General features: G+C 39.1%; 1 protein-coding gene across 4 annotated transcripts in view; it reads right to left on the bottom strand.

The window, feature by feature from the left end:
• The window catches only part of NLK (nemo like kinase), a 43,733-nt gene that overhangs the window by 16,926 nt on the left and 6,170 nt on the right, over positions 1 to 20,637 (bottom strand). For all 4 annotated transcript variants that reach the window (XM_071765653.1, XM_071765654.1, XM_071765651.1 and 1 more), the window contains one exon: positions 445 to 574. In XM_071765653.1, coding sequence (XP_071621754.1) covers positions 445 to 574 — 130 coding nt within the window. The remainder of the gene's footprint in view (positions 1 to 444; positions 575 to 20,637) is intronic.

The following is a 20,637-nucleotide window of genomic DNA, read 5'->3' as shown; positions in this document are numbered from 1 at the left end:
CTACCTGATTTTACCTAAAGCAGAATTGGGAGTGCTTGCTAGCTGTTAGAAGAGCTGAGAAAGCACTAAACCCCAACAAAAGGGGGAGGAAGATGGAGTAAGAAACAGCTTGGAAGCAAAAGCATCTCCAGCTGGCATAGCTTTGTGCAGAGTGACATTTATCTAGAGCCTAAAATAAGATTAGGTAGAAGTGTATTGCCTATTTACAAACATTTTGGAAGGGAAATTATGAATATCCTTAAAACTCTTGATAATTTCATTCTTTATAGTGTTTGCAACAGTAATATCTGTTTCCAGGAAATCTGATAAATGTAAGATTAGAGAGCTTTTAAAGCATTTTAGATATTCTACAACTTGAACAAAAAATATACTTCTGTTATAGATAGTTCTAATTTTACAATTCGGTTTTATCAAAGACTTCAAAATTACTTTGAATTTACTTACATTGTCATGCTTAAAAAAACACAACATCTTCAACTCCCGGAAGACCCTTTTACAAGAGACCAAATTTTGGAAGACGTTGGGCATCTTTTTGAGTGCAACTCTCTTTCCATCTCGTGGATCTGTTACTGACCTACAGAATAAAAGATTTAGAACATCACATACTACTGTTAGACAATTTTTCTAAATCAGAAAATAATATCTTAAGAGTTCTTATTCTCAGCTCATATGGTGAGTCAAAACAACGTCAGACACTTCTAGGGAAAAAAGTATTAAGCAAAGGGCATTATGCACATTGCTCCAGAGCTTGTATTGGCTGCAGTGACCACCCCTTGGTTGGAGCACATACCCACATCCCCAGACACAGAGGGCAAAAAAATGTAATAATCTCCTTCTGACAGAACACTGGCAAATGTTAGAGCATTGCTTGATCTACCACTACATCACTTTACATCTTTACTAGCCCATGGTATCTAAGTTTCCACACATGTAAAACAGGTATGATACCCGTCTTTCTCCCACAGAATTTATGGTATGCAAGTACAGTAGTTCAAAAATTACAAGGTGCTTTGGACATGGCAAATGTTTTAATTTAAAGTAATTAGATTCTGAAAATAGAATTTTATAATGAGAACCATAAAACTAGAGCAAGGAGATTATGGCGCCTCAATTCCCAGTCATGGTTTTTAAGGTGAGGCTTGAGAAGCCTCACTACAAAACAAGGTTTCTAGATCTTCAGTTGTTAGGAAACCTTCATTTTTTATCTGCATATTTTTATTGGGCTGCCCAAAATAACCTCCTTCTCAGTGCAGTGCTGTAACTACCTCAGAAACTACATCCAGCTCTGTACCCTGATGACGATGTTTGTCCTTAAAAAGTTGCTGCTTTTTCTATCTGTTGTGTGGCTCTCCTACAGACAACACAGAAGGTTGCTTTTAAGAATATAAATTAAAAAATGAGAATGGGGTAATCAGGTATCTGTCATCTTCAAGTACCACACCTGACACCAAAAAATAACCAATCTGAAAGTCAGAAGCAGCCACTGCTACTAGTAGTTGGGAGGCAACTATTAACTACCTGTTAATAGTTCTTTTAATAGAACTTTCTCTAACAAAAGACTAAAAAGTCTTCACTGATCATGCTCAGGGGTTGTGCAGTACACACTCAGCTTGAACACTTGTTAGTAGCCACTCTGTAATTTATATTTTAAATAAGGGGGAGAGGGGGACTTGGGATAGTTGATACCAGACTATTTTCTATGGTGGGAAACAGAGCTGAAAACAATCTGAAAAGGTCTTCTAATTCACAGTATGCTTCCTATTTTCCCCAGGACCTTTGCCTCTTGTCTCTAGTCTAAATTTGATATAAAGGGAATGAGAACTGGAACCTCACACTGTATAGTAACTTCATTCACAGAGGATGGTTACCCTCAGCCAGTCTGTTTGCAAAAACAAGGTACCATTCATCACGATCAGGGGACATTTCAGGCTGGCCCTAGCTGCAGGATTACAGCAGAGGCAGATCCAGAATGACACTCATCAGGGCCAGGCAGGGGCTCACAGATTCATATAAATTTGATCCCAGCATGAGCTGAGAGTTCCCATTGCTCACAAGGTCAAGCACCACTGATCAGCTAATCAGTGGTATTCTCTCTGTATCAGACAGACTCTCTGGGCCCAGCCAAGCTTTTCTCAGCTTTTAAGAAAAAAAAAACCCACCAAACCTCTAATCTGTAAAAGAAAACTTAAAGCTGTTAATTCCTGGGAATCAGATACATACGCTCCTATGCTACAAAAAGAGTTGTAAAACTTTATTCATAAAAATCCTCACCAATCGCACTGTTGATGCTACTGAATTACCAATTTTTCCCTTTGGAGCTTTGACACCATTGCTGAGCACTGCACACACAGCTTTGTCCAAGGATACCCACAGCCATGGATGAAATTCCACTAGTGGATCACAATGAAGATAGACTGAGGTACCACACAGATGTAAGGCCTGGAGTTTCCTCACAAGGTCCTGTTAATGCCCAGGCAGACCACAAGCACTTTCCTCAGCTATGTAATATTCAACAGGACAGTTAAAGAGTTAAATAGATATGTTGGCTATGAAAAATACCCCATTTTAAAACTTTAAATTTTATCTAACTCTGTATGAACTATAACTCACTCGCACACTGGTTCATTTCCAACTGAGCATGGGGGAGTCTGAGGATCTGGATGTTGGTTCTGCTCACCCATGACAAGCAGCTCAGAGGTTACACATTGTAGTAGCAGCAACACAGCACTACACTCAAGACCTCTTGGAGTTACTTGGCTGTTTTCACAGCCACCTTCTAACCATATTTCCCTTTAGAAACTTCCTATCAGCCTTCTTCCAAAGCTTGTAAGTATAAATATTATTCCAGCAAGTGACAAGAAAAATGCAATAGAGATTATTGGATGGATGCTAATACAGCTGGTTTCAAAGTCTGCATTGTGTCTTGCTAAGGTTTTAAGGTAAAACTCACAAAGTAGCATTTCTTGTTGCTATTCATGGCCAGAGCAGTCATGCCTGTGGCTGGTAACAATCCACCTCTGGCTCCCTGAATGAAGGGCAGCAATTTCACGCCATGTTGAGTTTGTTCTCTCTTAACTCAGGGTAGCAGCTGCTTTGGTTCAGCACAAACTGTACCAGTGCACAGAGATAAGTGCTGAAGCCTGTTACAGAGGAATGCCTTTCTCTCTTTCTTTGTTGCTGAAAGGCTGTTGGGCTGAGCTCTGGCCCTGCCACAGGCGGGTTATCCCATCAGGATCAGGGGATGGATCTGGGATGCAGGTGACCAACAGCTCTGAGCAGCTCCTGCTGCCCCCTCTGACAATGACCTTGTTCTAAAGCTGCCTGCATGACCAGTTGTTGGTCTAACTAAACCTCACAGAAATTATACAAATCTTAAGTGAATTGTGTTTTTGATGCACATATCAAACAAAAATCTGTTTTTTACCATACCAAATCTGTTTAATTTACAGTCCTGTTTAATAAACTGAAATGTAAATTAAAAACTGTTAACATTTTGATTTTATTTTTATTATTCATTGGTCTAAAAACCAAACTGCTAAAAACTGCAACCTACACTCATGTATGCTCTTCAGATAGTGCCATACCTCCACACTGTATGAGAAGACCTCAAAAGGTGTCCTTTTAATTGAATTATAGATTAAAATAGTCACTCCCAATTCTAATAGAATACTAAAATAGAGTAACAAGATTCAGTTTTAGAATAGTAACCTGAAACATTTTCAGACAAAGCCTGAAATTCCTTACATTATTTAAAAAGAACAGAAGCATTCTTCTCCCACTGTCTGAAATTATAGAAATGTTAAAATACAGAATAGCATTAATTATAAAGTCACTTGCATTCATGGATTCTCAATTACACTGTCTCTGTAGCTGTGCCTGTGGTATTTTCTAAAGTAAGTCATAACAACTGTTCAAAGTAAGCAGCCTGTCCTCACCACCTGAATCAAATGGCATCAAATGTTACAGGAACTGCACAACCTCTGTGCCTCCCACTCAGCACAGCAAGGGAGGCAACGTGGGTCAACACTGTAAAGGTAATACAACCAAAGGTTAAAATGTGAATCCAAGACACAAATTCAGAGAAAGTAACCTCTAGAGTTCCAATACACGTGTGAAAAACAGAGCCTGAAGTGGAGGTCACTGTAAAAAAGATACCTAATAGGATTTTTGATAGATTTGAACCACTCACTTGCTTCAGCTGTACTACTACAAAACCATGCTAGGTGCATACAAACACAAGAATCCAGTCAGCTTACTTCAGATTGAAAATAAATTTTAGCACATGAATGTTTACCATTTACAGTACAGCAACTTTATATCTGCTCTGCAGAAAGTCATGAGGCATTTTACAGTTGCCTAAATCAAAGTTCTCACAAATCAATGTTAATTACACATGAACAGTAACACAAACTGCAAAACCTTTTTTTTCCATGTGGCATTATGCCTGTACTTCATCTAACCTCCCTCCTAAAACATTTTAATATAGACATTATCTTAGAAACATTAGATGGATTTGGAAGTAGTTGCTGAATGCCTGAAAACACTTTCAACCACTTCCCCCAAAATTATGAAAAGGGTATCATCTTTTTCTCTCTGACTGCAGGTACAGACTTCACCCTTCTGAGTACTGATGCCCAAGCCTCATCTGTTGCTGAGTCTCAGTAAACTGACAGTGCTTTGTACCCCAAAGTACCACAGGTCTTTAGTTCAGTATCCACAATGACACCAACCTGGGAATGCTAAATCCTGCTAAACCAGAACACACCCAGGCAGCACCAGCAGCCTATTAATTCCTGCACCTCTGCCATGCACAAAGCTGTCACACAGTCTCATTAGTGAAAGATTTGATAAAATGGTCGATGTTTAATCAAGTAATACAAAACTCTGATTTATATTGATAGCTACCACAGATTTATTGATGCTCATTTTTTACTAGTTGCAGGGCCCATTTAAAAAGCAAGAGCTAAATACATTGCAGAGCTGTTAAACCCCATCAGAGCTGTGTAAGCAAGGCTGCTATGTCAGCTCTCTGCTTTTACAAATGTTTCCATACAACAAAAATTGATTCAGCTGAACAGACTTTCCCTGGTGCCGCTGTTGTAGTCTCTGATAAAGGAATGAGTTAAATGGGGTTGCTTTGGCATATACATTTGAGGCAAATTTCTTTTTTCTTTTAAATAACCCACTTCCACAAACAACTAATGATCACCTGCAATATCCAGCTTGAAAGCAATTCCTCTACCCTTTGGCCTATAGCTGCCACAATTTCACACTGCTCCTCACCCCCTTGACTGAGCATGTGAGCTTTATACCACTCACTGGCAATGTCACTTCAAGGGGCAGCACAAAACTAACAATCAAAGTCATGAAGATCAGAAGTGTCAGGACGGCGTTCCAAAGAACAGAAAAAGGAAGGAAAGAGAAGAAAGAAAGAAAAAAGCCAATCTGAAAAACTGGTATTTACAGCATCCAATAAAGATGCTGAAAATGTTTTTTTGTGTTTGGGTACAGTATCTACTTCGATACCGGTAAAATAATTATTTATAGCAACATGCTATCAGGTCACATATCCCCAAGAGAAACTAGAAAAGCATGAAAATCTCCTAGGAGCTAATTGAGAGAACAACTAGAAAGGCAGCTTTACTTACTGCTGTTCTCAGAAGAACACATTTCAATTCCCTCCTCTGCTTTGTTAGGATATTAAACCCTAGGTGAATCTAGCAGTAAAGTGAACAGCAGGCAGGGAATCTGCCCATCACTCGGCACAGAGTCAGTGGGGTGCTCTTTCAACCTACTACTGAAGTCTGCAAAGGTCTCACTTATTAGGCATCAGCTGTAGCTGGGGATAAAGAGATAAGAGACCATGATTTAAACCAAGAATTAACTTAGCAAAGTATTCTATAGAGGTACAGGGCAAAAAGTAAGTTTATAAACATAATTTGCAGGGGAGGACAAATTCCAAGCAATATCTCACTTGGCTATAATTGTGCCTCTAAGAATTACATGATCCCAGATGTTCTTGTGAGAACACCCAGTCATTTAAGATTATTTAGTACACTGTATATACCACTGCAAAAAGCTACTTTTAATACTCTTAGACCAAGTCACACATTTTGCCTTCACAGCAACTTCAAGTGTTTCAGTAGTTTATTGGAAGATGCTCTCCGTTACCTTACCAGGTTTTTAGTACTTAGGAGGAATGTAAGAAAGTGAAGAAAACATTTCAAAAATCAAGAAAAAAGATACTTTACAAAAAATATAGCTTCTGTTTACATTTCAGGCTAATCACTACAGAAATAATGAAATTTTAAAGAGCAGCAGAACTACAGAAAGGATTAATGATACACTCCAGACTGCTAGTTAGAGTCTTTTCAAAGAATTCTTATCTCAAAGAATCCTTGCAGGCATTCAGCCTCTTCAATTACCCATTATAAGTCTTTAGCAACCTCTACCATGTTGATGGCAAATGTTCAAGGTGGAGACTATGCCAGCAGTAACTTTTTCTCTCTCTGAATCCAGGTCAACGCATACTCATTGTTCTATACTTTCAACTGGTAGAAAAACAAGTTTGTGACTACTCCATGACAATTATTACACAGAAACAAGATAATGAAAGAATGTTCTCAGGGGCAGTGTGGGAAACTGCTGATGGAGTTTGTTCTAAGAGGGAAACGATTCTTCCCCTGTGTTTATAGAAAATACCTATAAAATTATATCCGGGCTTATCAGAAGGGAAGGGAGTCAATAGGATTACTTCCCAAGTTTTTCATATAAGCCACGGAACTTCTTTCCTCACTTTCTCAACTCATAACCATGCAGGCTTCTGCTAGAAAGCCTCACTCTAAGATCTATAACAAACCTGGTCCCACCAGCATTTCAGCTGCTCACCTAAGCATATCTGATATACCTCTACTGTTAAATAATGCAGCTCATATTCAAGGGCATGTGAAGCCAATAAGCCACTTTTTCAGTACCCAGGATTGCAATAAACACATTATGCCACAAAGGGTTTAAAAAGAAACTACTGAAGTTAATAGGTAAAGAGTTCTGCTTTTGCCTGACAAATGCTTAGAAGCATTTTGTAAGAACAATCAATCACATTCTGGCATATCTCAAAACATTTGAGCAAGGCAAGAAATAAAAAATCTTTTAGAAAAGTTCAGAAAACCAAAAGATTACGAAGACAAAAGTGGAAGGGCAGGGAAAAGGCGTGCAGTTATCAAACCACTTTTCTGGGAAATGTGGCACATAAAGTTTACACACAGAACAGACCATCAGATCCAGTCTATCAAGTGTCTGTAGAATTGCTGACAGGCAATGAGCCCTAAAACAATGTAAGGATGCACATTTAACAACAGAGTTTTACTGAGGAATAAAAAGGAAATTTATACACATATACTGAGGTTTTAGCAAACTAGCTGCTTCAACAATTCTATTATAAACACTCAAATACAAGTGAGACAGGACAAGGTGATGTTCTAGATCCCTCAGGGACATCACCGAATAAACATAAGCATTTTCCTAATCACAGACTGCAGAGTTTGTCTCCCAGAGTGGTTCCTGACTGCTCGTGGTGGTGTTCACCAACGTGCAGAAAATACATTTTAAGTTTTGTGACAGTTCTTAATGGAAATTAAATTATTCAAACGCTAAATCATTTTGTCTAACTTTAGTTGCCTGGAAGTCCATTTTCCAGCTGAAGGCTCCAAGTGTGGCATGCTTAGCCCAGTTAATGGTTGCTGCTGGCTCAGTGTGACCAGGCAGACAGCTGTGCTGGCACAATGAGGCAGAAAGCAGGGACGTAAGTAGCTGAGACAAAGGGGAAGACAGACAGACTGCTTTTTCAGTAACAATGACAGCTTAAGCATATGTCAGATATGATTGAAGTCAGTCACACTGGCTCTGCCTAGTCAATAAGGAGAGGGATAGGTGGGATTAACCCTTTTTAGAGGGCTCTTAGATAACACATGAACTGCTTCTCTAGATATCCTCATCCTACCAGCTAACAGCAGAGAAACAGCTCAATACCAAGACTAGGAGATAACCAAAGCTTGCTGATTTAAGGACCCTATTTTTTAATTTTACATGACCTTTTTCTTATACTGTGTGCCAAGCCTGAACTGAGAGTCAGTGCTATACACTCCAAACCACCCCAACCCTGTCCCATAGTGCAGGGACTAGGGACAGGGACAGTAGGGAGCTGTGGCTGATGGAGCTGTAGCATCAGACAGGAGTTGGGTTTTGTTTTCATTGGACTTTCCACAAGAGAGTTTTACCATACACACTCATGCAATTAGCATAGTATTATAATGTGTTTTACCCTCTGGCTGTACACGCATTGTTTAAGAGATGCAAAAGCTGATACAATCTCGTTTAAAGGAGATATTCATAATCATTTCAGCTATAATTCTTAAAGGAAAAGCCACACGCAGATAGGTTATGGGGAGGAGGAAAATATTAGAGCAGCAGAGTGTCCAGGCTGGGTCACTGCATGGTAATGGACAGACCTCTGGAAGCTGCTTCAACCCTAGAGCAGGACCCTGTCACCCCTGAGGAACAGCAACAGATGGAAACCAGCACTGCAGCTGCAGCAGAACATGCCCCAGGAGGAACCTGCTCCACACTGCCTCTGCAACACATTCACCCAACAAGTTTTTGTTAAGAAAACTGGGGGCAGAGGGGGAAGAACTGAACAATTTCCATCCAGATGTCAAATGTGTTTCAAGTTTTTTTTGTTGCCCACGTGAAGTGCAAGGTTTGCATTAATACTGATGAACAGTACTCCAGCCCAAACTGTCATTTCATTGACAAATGGTTCTCCTGGTTTATCCATCTTTGGAGGTCAGCTTCAGTTTTCCATCAGTTTCAGCACTTGTTCACACAACAGATCACTTTATATTAAATAGACAAGAAGTCATTTGCAAACTGACATGGACTGATAAAAGTTGGGTGAAGGTGTTCACAGACAAAAGTAAAAACTTCTTATATTTTTAGACACAAGGAACTCATAACAATATATACCACTGCCAGCTAAATATTTTCCTACAATTGAAGTAACTAAAGTATATTTTACATCCCGGAATCTGCATCTGAACAACAATCTCTGTGCATCTTAAAGACACTGAAGAGATCAAAAAAGACAATTGAATGATGTTTCTACCAGTGTGCTCTCTAGCATTTCATTGTTTTGTCACCATACTCCAGAGAATACTGTAAGGGAATAAAAAATACTCAAAGGCACTCCAAAAAACCTGTACAGTATGTCACTCCAAATAGCCACGTCTTTCTAACAGATATTCTTGACAGGTGGCCTTTTGAGAGGTACAGGATTCATTCAGGGAAAGAAAAGGCAGAATACAAGCTAACAGATTTAATATGTAACGTTCAGATAAGCTGGAAGAAAACACTTAGATTTAACTTTCACTGAAAGGTATTTTATGTGAAAGGGTTAAGCTACTTGTTCTTCATACCACACTTCAAAGGTATGCTTGATTCCTGTCTTGCTCAGCTGCCAAATGCAGCCCTCTCCAGAGCTCCTTTTTCAGCCATAGATGTCCTAAAAAGCCTTTTAATGTTTCGTTCTAATCACACCCTCAAGCATGTGTGCCATTATCACTTATTCTTTAAAAATCAGAGCTAAAAGCAAAACTGATTACTGCAAGAAATCTGTCTCCTTGAACAAAAATGGATTCAGAGTATCTTACTTAAAAGAAAAGATAGAAAATTAAAGGGATACTGTTACGGTTAATATCTTTAAAAATGTTTAATTTGTCTTCCTTCACGGAAGCTTAAAATTGAAACTGCTTTCCAAATCAAATTTATTTCCCCATTTACACAAAATTTTCTGGCTATGCTTGAGACCTCTTTATTTACTTCTCAACTGCCTATATGAACCACAGCTAAAATAAGTTACTATACTATAAAGGACATTTATTTGGATACATTTTGTAATTCCTTAAGAACAATATTTTTTTTCTTCAGTCAATGGCATAGCTCTGTAAGCTCTGTGACATTCATAAATACTTAACGTGCCCAATGAACATACAAAACCCCACGTAATTTTGTACTTCTCTATTTTTTAAGAATATACCTCAATCACTACTCCACTCCTGGCCCACTTCACTGATCTCTATTCCCACTCCCACTGGCCAACCAAGAAAAACCCAAATGAGAAACTTTCTCTTCCATGTCCAACAAGCCTCCAGGCTTTGGCACAGTTCCTGGAATATTTTTGCACCTCCACAGCAAAGTAGGTTAATAAAGCCCCTCCCCTATCCTCTCAATAGATACCTACCTTCCTGCAATAACCAGCCCCAACATCTTAAGCATCTTCCCAGCACCTCTCATCCTCCCAGCCACCCCCTGCCCAGGGTGGAGGGCTGGGAACAAAGAAACAACAAAAAATAGTGACTCAACTCCTTTTTGCTTCATCACTCCGGTGAAGCTCCACAATTATCACTGTGAACCAGCACCACACCTCATCTCAATTTATATCTCAATATTTTGTCTCCCTGGTTAAATCTACCATAGTTCAGCCCTGCATCTTTTTAACCACTATCATATTTGGCTGTTTGCCAACACATTAATAATAAATAAAAGGAAAACTGAAGAGTTTTCAAACCGAAGTCTGCAACAAATATTTGAAATGCAGCACTTGAGTCCAAAGTAATTACACTCCAGTGTTCTTTGCTACCACTGAGGGAAATAGTTGTAGCTGTTGGTAAAGTATTAAGTGTCAGGACTTTGATGCATTTATTGTAAGGGGTTCACAGTACCTTTTAATTTTAAGAAATACTGCTATTTATATTAATATCTCCAAATTCTGTAATTATGATAAATCTATGAACATTCACCAAAAATCTTACTTACTGACCTTCAAAGTTTCAACTTATATCCTCCCCACTACTTTTTACAATAGAGTGTTGCTACTCAGAATACTTCTCAGTTGCCACTCTCTCTTCCATTCTCTTTACCAGAAATTATTTTGTATTAATAAACTACACTACCAGCAACTTTCTCCTCGCTGCAGACAAGGCAACCAGGCACTGGTATTTCTGATGCTTCCCCTGTCTGTTCTACTCATGTAAATTATTGTAAATTGCTGCTTTTTTTGCCTTGTGAAAGGATGTCTGTGCTTCTGACACCACACAGCCACTCCTCCTGTGAATGGCTACAGGAACAGAAAGGACACACGGAAATGCACGAGTGAAACAAACCCAACACCTGCACAGTCCAAAAGCCTAGACAATGTTTTAAGGTTATGAGACATTTTTGGAACACAAAAGAAGTGGGGTTTACTTTAGTATGTGCTAATAAGGATTTAAGAAAGACCCAGAACCTTGCAAAGAAAAGAAAAAAAGAATAAAAATGATCAGGCTTGCATTTATTAACAGAGACTTTAAAGAGACATCAGTCTCCCATTTCCATGGACCAGTGAAGTGAATGATCCTCTGTCACATACCATCAAGTCTCACAGTGCTGTAAGAATTCCACCTATTTCCTTGACAGTCTCAATTACACCAGAGCCATAACCACTCCTTTTCATGAGATTCAAAAGGCAATTTCAGAAATATTAAGATATTAAAGTGACAGACGAAAACAGGCAGGTAAATAGTACCTCTGAATTAACAGCCTGCTCAGAGTGACACAGGACAACTTAGAATTCTTTCACATCTGCAACAGGCAGAATGTGTAACCAGTGCAATTTCTCATCTTGTTGGTAGCTCTGAGATCATTTGGTTTACTGCTCAAATGACTGAAATACTGTAAAATCTGCAAAATCTAAATTTTCAGCTAAAATCAAGTCCTTGGTAGACATGTGTTTTTTAAGGAACTGCTTGGTGTTAGTTAACACATTTGATCAGGGCTGAAAGGTGTGATGTGTTTACTGGCCAACAACTAAAGCCACTGGCTTAAGTTACAAAAGGTGTTTTAACAGAGAGTAGCAAAGGTTTATTGAAAGGCCTCTCCAAGTGTGGATGCTGGGAGGAAGGAGCCCCTACACACTGCTGAGAAGTTGGGGATTTTTGCTATTAGTAGAGGTCTACAAGACATGCCAGGAGAAGAAAAATAAATAAAAACTATTAATCCCACAGGGAAATTAAATTAATGTCTATAAAACACTTCAACACCAAAGTTTAAAAAACTAGTTCAGTATGAAATAAAAATTATTACAAAAGGAATCCCTTTACTGGGTCACATGACAGGTGACAACATCTTCTTGGGAACAACAGTGGGAGTGATGACATACACATTTAATATTCAAATTATCAAACACCTGTCAGTGCTTTGTTTTAGATGAGTAAACAGAAGCATAAAAATGATAAAGTGGCATGCCCAAGTCTGAGATCAGAGAGGAAGCCACAAGTAGGCCAAGGCTGGTCCCGATTCTGTCAACATTCACCTACTTTTCTTCAGCTACTTCAGAAAACAATACACAATCCAAATCTAAAGAACACAAATGTTTTTCTCCTTCAGCAGGGGCAAAAGGAAAGCTGCAATTCATATTAAGGGCTTGGTAAGTATGTCAATGCCCTGCTGTCAAAAGCACAGTGGAAGATTTAATCCTCACTCTTCAGACACAACTGATGAGCAAATGTCCTCAGAAAAGCACTTTGATACCCTGAGCTATCCAAAATAACTTTAAAAACCAAAGAAAACAACAAACAAAAACAAAGAAAAGAGACTTCCAACTTCACAACTAAAAACTGCTTTAGTTAAGCTGTTAGAAATATTCACTTAAATGAAAACTGGTAACCCATGGTAAATTTGGGGGGTTTTTTAAACAAAAATAATTTTGCCCATCAGTATTTCCTCATGACATTCTCTATGAGAACACTTAAGCTGTCAGCAGGCAGGATCTTGCCAGCTGTTCATTAACCACTGGCATGGAAGGATCCCACAGAACGTGCTCTGAGGCTCCCTCTCAGGAAGCAGCCTGGATCTGTGGGGAAGAGAACACTCCTGCTCTGCCAGATCATCCAGTGAGACTTTTCATGGCTTTAAGACTGAAACCTGAAAAGAATTCCAGAAACCTCATATTCTTTTGTTCCAGTTCATGATCTGGATCCTCACTTGTGAAGCAGCACTCAAAGACTGCCAGCTCAGGAGGACACTGCCATGGGGATGCCAGCACAGGCACAGTGGAAGGGCTGCCATGAATGTGGCTGTGAAACTCTGTCCTTAACCAAATGCAACTACAAAAGCAAAACTTTTTCAAATCAGACTGTTACTACACCTGCCAGCAAGGATGAAGCACATAAAAATCCTGAAAATGTCATGGAAAGTAATGAGGGAAAGCAGAGTTTTCCCTTTTTAAATGAACAGAGATTATTATACAGGAGCTTGTCTCCCAGCAATTCAATTTAGACAAAGATAAGGTAGATGCAAGTTACTGCTCATTCTGTTTATTTCACTTTCAGAGTATTCGTCTTCATACAACCCTGGGTTGGGTTTGTGCTTGATTTTTGGTTTGGTCTTTTTCATTTTCATAGCTGAACTACAGGAAAACATAAACCACTGAACTCCATTGTCCTTTAGCTGTACATCATGTTAGCAAGGTCACTGTCAACACTGATGACTTAAAGGACATGTTCCCTAAACAAAACTATTGGCAGGTTTTCACTTTCCAAGACGTCACTTTCAGCCTCTCTCCATTCTTGTTTGTTCTGGACACGTCCTTGCAAATGAAAAAGGCATCAAGACTTGAAAAATGCTAATTGAATGGAAGACTCCTCACTTTTGTTAAAAAAGAAACAAACCCAACAAGCAGCATCTCAATATTTCTTTGACTGTCTTTGCAAACGTTAAAAAATAATAAAGTTAAGTCTGCAGATGCACCTTTCTAAAGAGCCTCAGCTCAAGCCAGATGCAGTAACTGTTGAGGTTAAGCCATGCCTGGATGCTAATTACTCTACACAGTCAACATTTGTAACCTTGTGCAGTTATTACATTATGCATATTAGTTTTATGAATATCGTGTCTTTCCATGACCTATTCAATCCATGTCCCTTCAGTCAGTCAGAACAATAACAAAAAGAATAATTTTGCTTCATCAACATACCCACAAGCTACAAATCAACATCAAGGAGGTCTGGTCTAGAGGATTTCAAAAGAACTTGAGGAGAACACAGGAGATTCAGAAAGCACCAAGAGGTTCAGAAAATTCTCTTGTTCATTTTAACTAAGAATGCTGGCCTAGGAATTGAGAAAATTAAGGAAGATGGATTACAAGCAGTCTGGGAATAACTGATACATTCTCTTCCTTCCTCCATAAAGCTTATCTGCAAGACAGTCACCCTTCAAATCAGAGATGTGAAATAAATGAACCTATAAGGATGCACAGAAACATCCAAAGAAAAGTTATATTGCTACATGAGAAAAATCTTTTGAATAATAGATTACTCAGCAGAACAAAAGTAAGAGGGGGAAAACCCTTTTATTTAGGGCTTTCAAATGGTTCCATAAAGATTGTCAAGGGCCTTTAAAAACAAAGGCAGGAAGAAGGCCAAAAGGTACCCTGCTAAAGACAGAAAGACACGACTGCTATTCAGCAGCCAGAGCACTGCAAGCTCCCACTCCAGCCACAAGTGCCATACACAAAGGAAAAAGGTTCTAAGTGGGCTGTGACAGAACTGTCCCTGTACTGGCTGTAATAAACCCTATTACTTAGGAACCAGAACAGCTAAAAGAAAAATAAAATGATTTTCAGTGAAACAAAGTCCTCTGCCCCAGCCCTCGTGCCCTCTCCTTCCCAACCCACAGCCAGCCTGGAGCCTTCACTGGCACTGCTGGCACAGATCTCACCAACTCCTTCACAGGGAGAAGGGGGCTCACTTCTGAAAATTTTAAGAAAGAAAATTTACTACCTTTGTGGAGTAAGTCTTGCTATTCATTGACAAATATTCTTCAATTATTAGAATAATTTATATTAAATAACAGAATGCATTCTCTGAAATTAAAAACTCTACGCATGCTTTCAGGAGAGAAGTGAAAGTCAGTAGCTTTTGTCAGAAAAAAATAATGTAGATCAAACCCTGAATAAGTACTTGACCATCAGTTCAATACCACCCTCAGCTTTATTGCTCCCATTAAGCTAAGGCTCTATTCTGACACTACACTTAGCTTACAAAATGAAGAAAACTATAAGAGCACCGCCTGGTGGTGCCAGGATAAGGAAGGAAAATAATGCCATGAAACAAGAAATAGATGGAAGATTAAAATTTGGAATAGCATCATTCCAAAATGACAACAAAACTAAAACACCAGTTTCGCTGGTGAGCAATTTTTTGCACCTATTAAAATGAACTTGCATATGAAAGAGAATGATGGAAATAAAATCCTCCTCCAGAGCCCAAGGATCCCTACATTTTCCCATGCATTTTCCTTTTCCACAAGATTTCCTGCAAAATTTCTTGAACAGAAAGCTCTGAAATTATTTTTTTCAAGTTACACATAAAACCCACCATACCATGTTCTAAAAAAATTAAAGAAATAACAGAAGATAATTAATCAAAGTACATATTCTACAAAATTATTCTGCTATAACCACTCTGCTGCTATATCCAACATCACAAGCAGCATAAAAATTCCACTCACACATATATGCTTCCAAGCCTCTGTAGAAAAATACCACATCAGGAAATTAAAGAATGATACTACTAGGACACACTGATTCTGCTACAGCCCTCATGATTAAAGTTCAAATTCTTACCAAGCACTTTTAAACACTGCACATGGCCACGTTCCAAAGACAGCCATAGCCATGGAAGTTATTTAATATCAGGGCTGATAGGAGTCTACCTTCATTTATCTATCACTCTCACATAACAAAATTTAAAAGATAAGAGCTTTAAATATTAAAATGAAGTCCCCATTGCTCTGGTGCCTTGGGGCACTGAACAGTACTGCATTTTGGTAAGGGGCTGTAGAGATCAGGGCAGCCTGTCCTACCCTGTCCTGCTCTGTGCAGCTGCACACACTGCTGTACTCCAGCCCTGTGCCTGCACCACGCTGTAGTACTCACACCTTACACACCCTACCTCAGCTGAACACAACTGACATTTTCTCCATGATTACTGGAACTCCCAGCAAGCATTTTGTAGCAGAATTACAGAACTTGAAGCCTAGAGAAAAACGCTGACAGTTTGATGGACCAAGGTGATCAGTGTACTCCACAATACACAATAACCTTCAAAATGTTAATTTCTTATACTTTGGCCAAGTTATGACATCCCTGACCACAGGTGAGATTTGCCCAAAAGATACTCCTGTGATCTACCCAGCACAAGAAGAGTTTGCACACACTCCACGCCCACAGGCCAGCCTGCAGCCCATGCATATGGCATATATGACATCCTAAGGAATGCCAAATGTTCCCCCAGAGCAGATGACTTTGCTCTTTTCCAGGCTACTCCTACACTGCACTGTGGATAGAGCCCTAGTGATTCTACAGAGAAGCAGTATTTATTTGCTATAGTTTAGACCTCATAACTAAACACTATTGTCTTCATTTAAACACACTTTGGGTAAGTTGCACTTCCTACAAAGTACCACAGACAAAAAGGAAAGTTAACACAGTGTGTAAAAAATAAAGAAAACATGTTACTTATGCTACTTTTTAAAAAAGTATGGCTTCCTGCCACACCAACATTACTGTGTGTAACCTCTCTGTATTTAGATAGTAGATAACTGCTACGGTTTGTGCCACCTTTAGCTACCACCCCATTCACTACCCATCCCCATCCCTGCCATCCACTTTTCCCTTTTTACTGCTTATTAGGGTCAAATACTGTATCAATAAATAAATGCATTCATCACCTAGGTCTCTAGCCTTCAAATACATATTTGTACAGTCTGTCATAAGCCACTTTCATTTAAGTAGCTACTACCTTACTCAGGGGTGTACTTTTACAAAATTGCATGTAATAGTTGGTTTGACTCACAATAAAGCAAAATCTACAGCATCTACAAAATGATTTCTTTCCAAAATACAACACTGGGGCTTTGTCTACCCCAACTGCACTTCACTATTTGTAGAGCAGCTGACTAACTCCATGCACACTAGAGAACTCCAAGAGCTATACATACATAGCTTCATCCTGTGTTTGAATACCTACCTGCACTGCTCCATCCCAGAGAAGATACCTGTCAGCTCTGAGCAATGTCACCCCTGGCAAATGCCGGGCAGGGTTCTGGTCCCAGCCAGTGGGACAGTTCACACGCAGCAGGGATTATCCCATTCCCTCCATCCTGCATTTCCAGTTAACCCATCCTCACCTGAGCCTCTCCTCCTAGAAGCTCCCACTCCCCAGCTCCAGCACACACACCACCACATGCTGTCAGCCCCACAGCCACCACCATGGAGAAGATCCAAAAAGCCCCAGTCTCAGCAGTTCACACGAGCCTGTTCACTCGTGTCAAAGCCCCTGTACCTGAAAACATCACTTATTACTTCAAGCATTCCCCACTTTGACAGGTGAGTTGGGGCAGACACAAATCAGGATTAATCCAAGCTACATCCTGGCAAACTGAGACTATATTTTGTTCCCAGAAAGTTGCATCATGGTAAATACTTGGTACTAAGCAATAGAGAACACAGCCACTGATCAGTCTTTGAATAATCTGTGACAGAAATTTAAAATGGACATCAGTTATTAAGTAAGTGCCAGGCATACAACACACCTGAATAACAGAAACAAAATCCAAACAATTTCAGATAGATTACTCTCATAATATTTATAACTTAATCTTTAATCAAGTGCTTACTCTTAGATTCTAAAGGTTACAGAGGAAATTGCAGTAACTGAGCCAAGCTTCTTTTATTGAATTCTTTTGACCAGAAAGAAATGGGTTTTTAGTAAACCCTAGAAGCTGTTCTGAGTACTGACTCTACTTTTTACTTTCTCATATTCCAGAAGAATTTTAAAATCTGAATTGTCCCTGTACCACTTTATTCTCTGTTTCAAGGTCTTCCATTTTTCAACAAATTCAACAAAGTAGCCAGTTCTGTTCTCAAGAAATCTCCAGAGTTAGGAAATAAGCACAAAAATCAGGCTAACAGAAATCTAACCACAGCAAAGGTACAACCAACAAAGCTAGAAAAAAAATCAATTTTTTTTTCTTTCTCTCAGTCCTAATTTGACTTGGAGCAGTCAGAACAGTCTTGCTACTAGCAAGTAACTAACACTGCTTTAGCATACCTTGCACCATGTGCTGCAGGAGAACACCAGGAATTGTGAGCAGTGGGATGGTTCTGAAGGTGACCACCACATCCTCAGCATGGAGAACCCGTGTTCCAACCCACACCAGCAAACAAACCTCAGGTGACTGCATGGTGCAACTCAGCTGCACACTCCACCCAGCAGAATCACCCCACCACTTCTACAGACTAACCCAGCTTCCCCAGTCTCCATTTTCTAACATGCACATTACAAATCTTCATGATTTTTTTTAATGTGGCATTTTAAAAAACATTACCAACTAGATTAACAAATTATTGTTCCTCTTAATAAACATGAACTCAGTTTAAGTAAGCTCTATACAACTTGGAGCTAGCTTTTCTCATAAGAAAAGCTGAATGTTATGTATTCCAGACTAGAAGGCAGAACTTTCCAGAGGATTAAAGATACATGAGACCTAGATACAACCATTACAAGTCATCAAAAAACACTTCAAACATATCCCAAAGGGTTCCTTCTACCTTACCTGCCCAAAGCTATTTTCACTCTCAATGCCATTGTTCCCCCAAGAAATCAAGCAACCTCACCACATCAAGCAGCCTCATACAACACACACTTGGAACTTGCCTTTGTTTACTCCTCTGTTTGATCACCTACAATTGGTATGAACACACTTACACCTGCCCCCACTTCTAACCACTAAAGGCATTGGTGGTTTTGAATTAGTAAAATCAACAATTTAAAACACTCTCTTAAAAAAAAAAAAAATAACGAAAGAGTATGTGGGGGGGGAGAGGGGAAAACAAGATCTGAAAGATGTCCTCTGAAAAATCAATATTAGCCTCTAGATCCAGTCAGAGGCTGTTCCACTGTAACATCTGCAGTACTGAAAGAGAAAATTCTGCATGCTCCCATGGTCAAATTGTATTATCAGCACTCAGTTGTACGTGGATACAAACACCACGACTTGCAGGTGCTGCAAAACAACATGGATTGCAAGTGACCTGTGAAATGCTGACCTTGGCATAATTTACAGTGAACTAATTGATCCAAAATGGTCCTCACCCAACTTTGAGAAAACAATGTTATCCACATTCCTTCCTTCTTGCATCATCTTACAAGACAATAATGAACAATCTCATATATTACTTAGATAGAATTTCACTTAATTCCCAACATCTAATTTAAATGCAAGGAGTTATTATATCAGTTTCATTTAATTCAGCACATTTGGGGAATAGTCATCTAAATGTTAAGAGAATTTTACTTTTCATGAAATATGAAAAAACAAAAACAACACCACAACTTAAACATACAAGCTTTGCAAAATTTCCCATATAAAAAAACTGAATAAGGTCATTGTTACACTATATTTCTTTGCAAACAGAGTCAGAATCCAATTTAGATAACGCAACCCTTTAAAAAATACTGACATAGTGATTAAAGATAATCACCTGCAGATCCTTAAATTGTGATGGTAAGTGTGAAGCACAATACACTCTCTGCTCAGAAATGTGCCATTGCCAGTATTGCCTCTTTTGCCTTAGGCATCCTCATGGTTTCCTCCAAGAAATAACTGAAGCCTCTTTCCTAGGCAATCACTGCCTATCTGCATCAGGCACCCCAGACAACAGAAAAACTCACTCACGTATAACACAAAAAGTGGAAAACCAAAAAAGGCAGCAATCAGTGCAGTGCTCCTACCCAGAATGGTTCTGTCCTGTACCCACAGCCTCTTCCAGCCTGGTAGAAAAGAGACTCGACCCAGACAGAAAATGAAAATTTTAAACATATTATCTATAAGAAGACAGGAAACTATAATGGCATTTCTATCACAGCTTCTAATGGAAATTGTTTGTCTATTTTAAACTGGAAATTTCTGTTCACATTTTTCTATTACAGTCTTTTTAGACAGGGCAGATTCATCAGTTGAATGGAAAAACTTTATATTTACCTAGAGGAGTGAAGATCATAACCAAGGCCTTAAAACACGCTGGAAGGATAATTTTTGTTGTTTTTACACTATTCCTGACAGTTTTATTTATTAATTCTAACCATTTTTGTTGCCCATAACTAAAAGCAAATTTCACTGCACCAAAAATCAACATATCACATCGCAGATGTTTTTTTACTCTCAAGAAAAAAACCCAAGTTATTTTCTTGATTAGTATTGTTGTTGCATCTTAGCCAGCTGTAATATCAGTACTTTAAAAGGCTCTTTGGATTTGTCTTGGATTTGCTGAGTTTGAATGTTCTGTAGGGATCGTCTTTCCGGATAACGTTATTGGCGTGGATTACTCCCTCCAGAGCCTCTTTATCCAATTCTGGTGGATATTCTGCTCCATCTACCAGACTGATCCCTGCCTGCTCACAGTTCTCCCTTCATGCTCAGTCTCATTCAGCACAAGAGATCCAGGACAAACTTTTGTATGGTTTTTGATCAATAAGAAAAAAAGTC

Source organism: Heliangelus exortis, chromosome 21, assembly GCF_036169615.1.
Source record: "Heliangelus exortis chromosome 21, bHelExo1.hap1, whole genome shotgun sequence".
Taxonomy (NCBI): domain Eukaryota; kingdom Metazoa; phylum Chordata; class Aves; order Apodiformes; family Trochilidae; genus Heliangelus; species Heliangelus exortis.
Note: the sequence above shows the minus strand (reverse complement) of the source record. Positions and strands in the feature narration are given on the sequence as shown.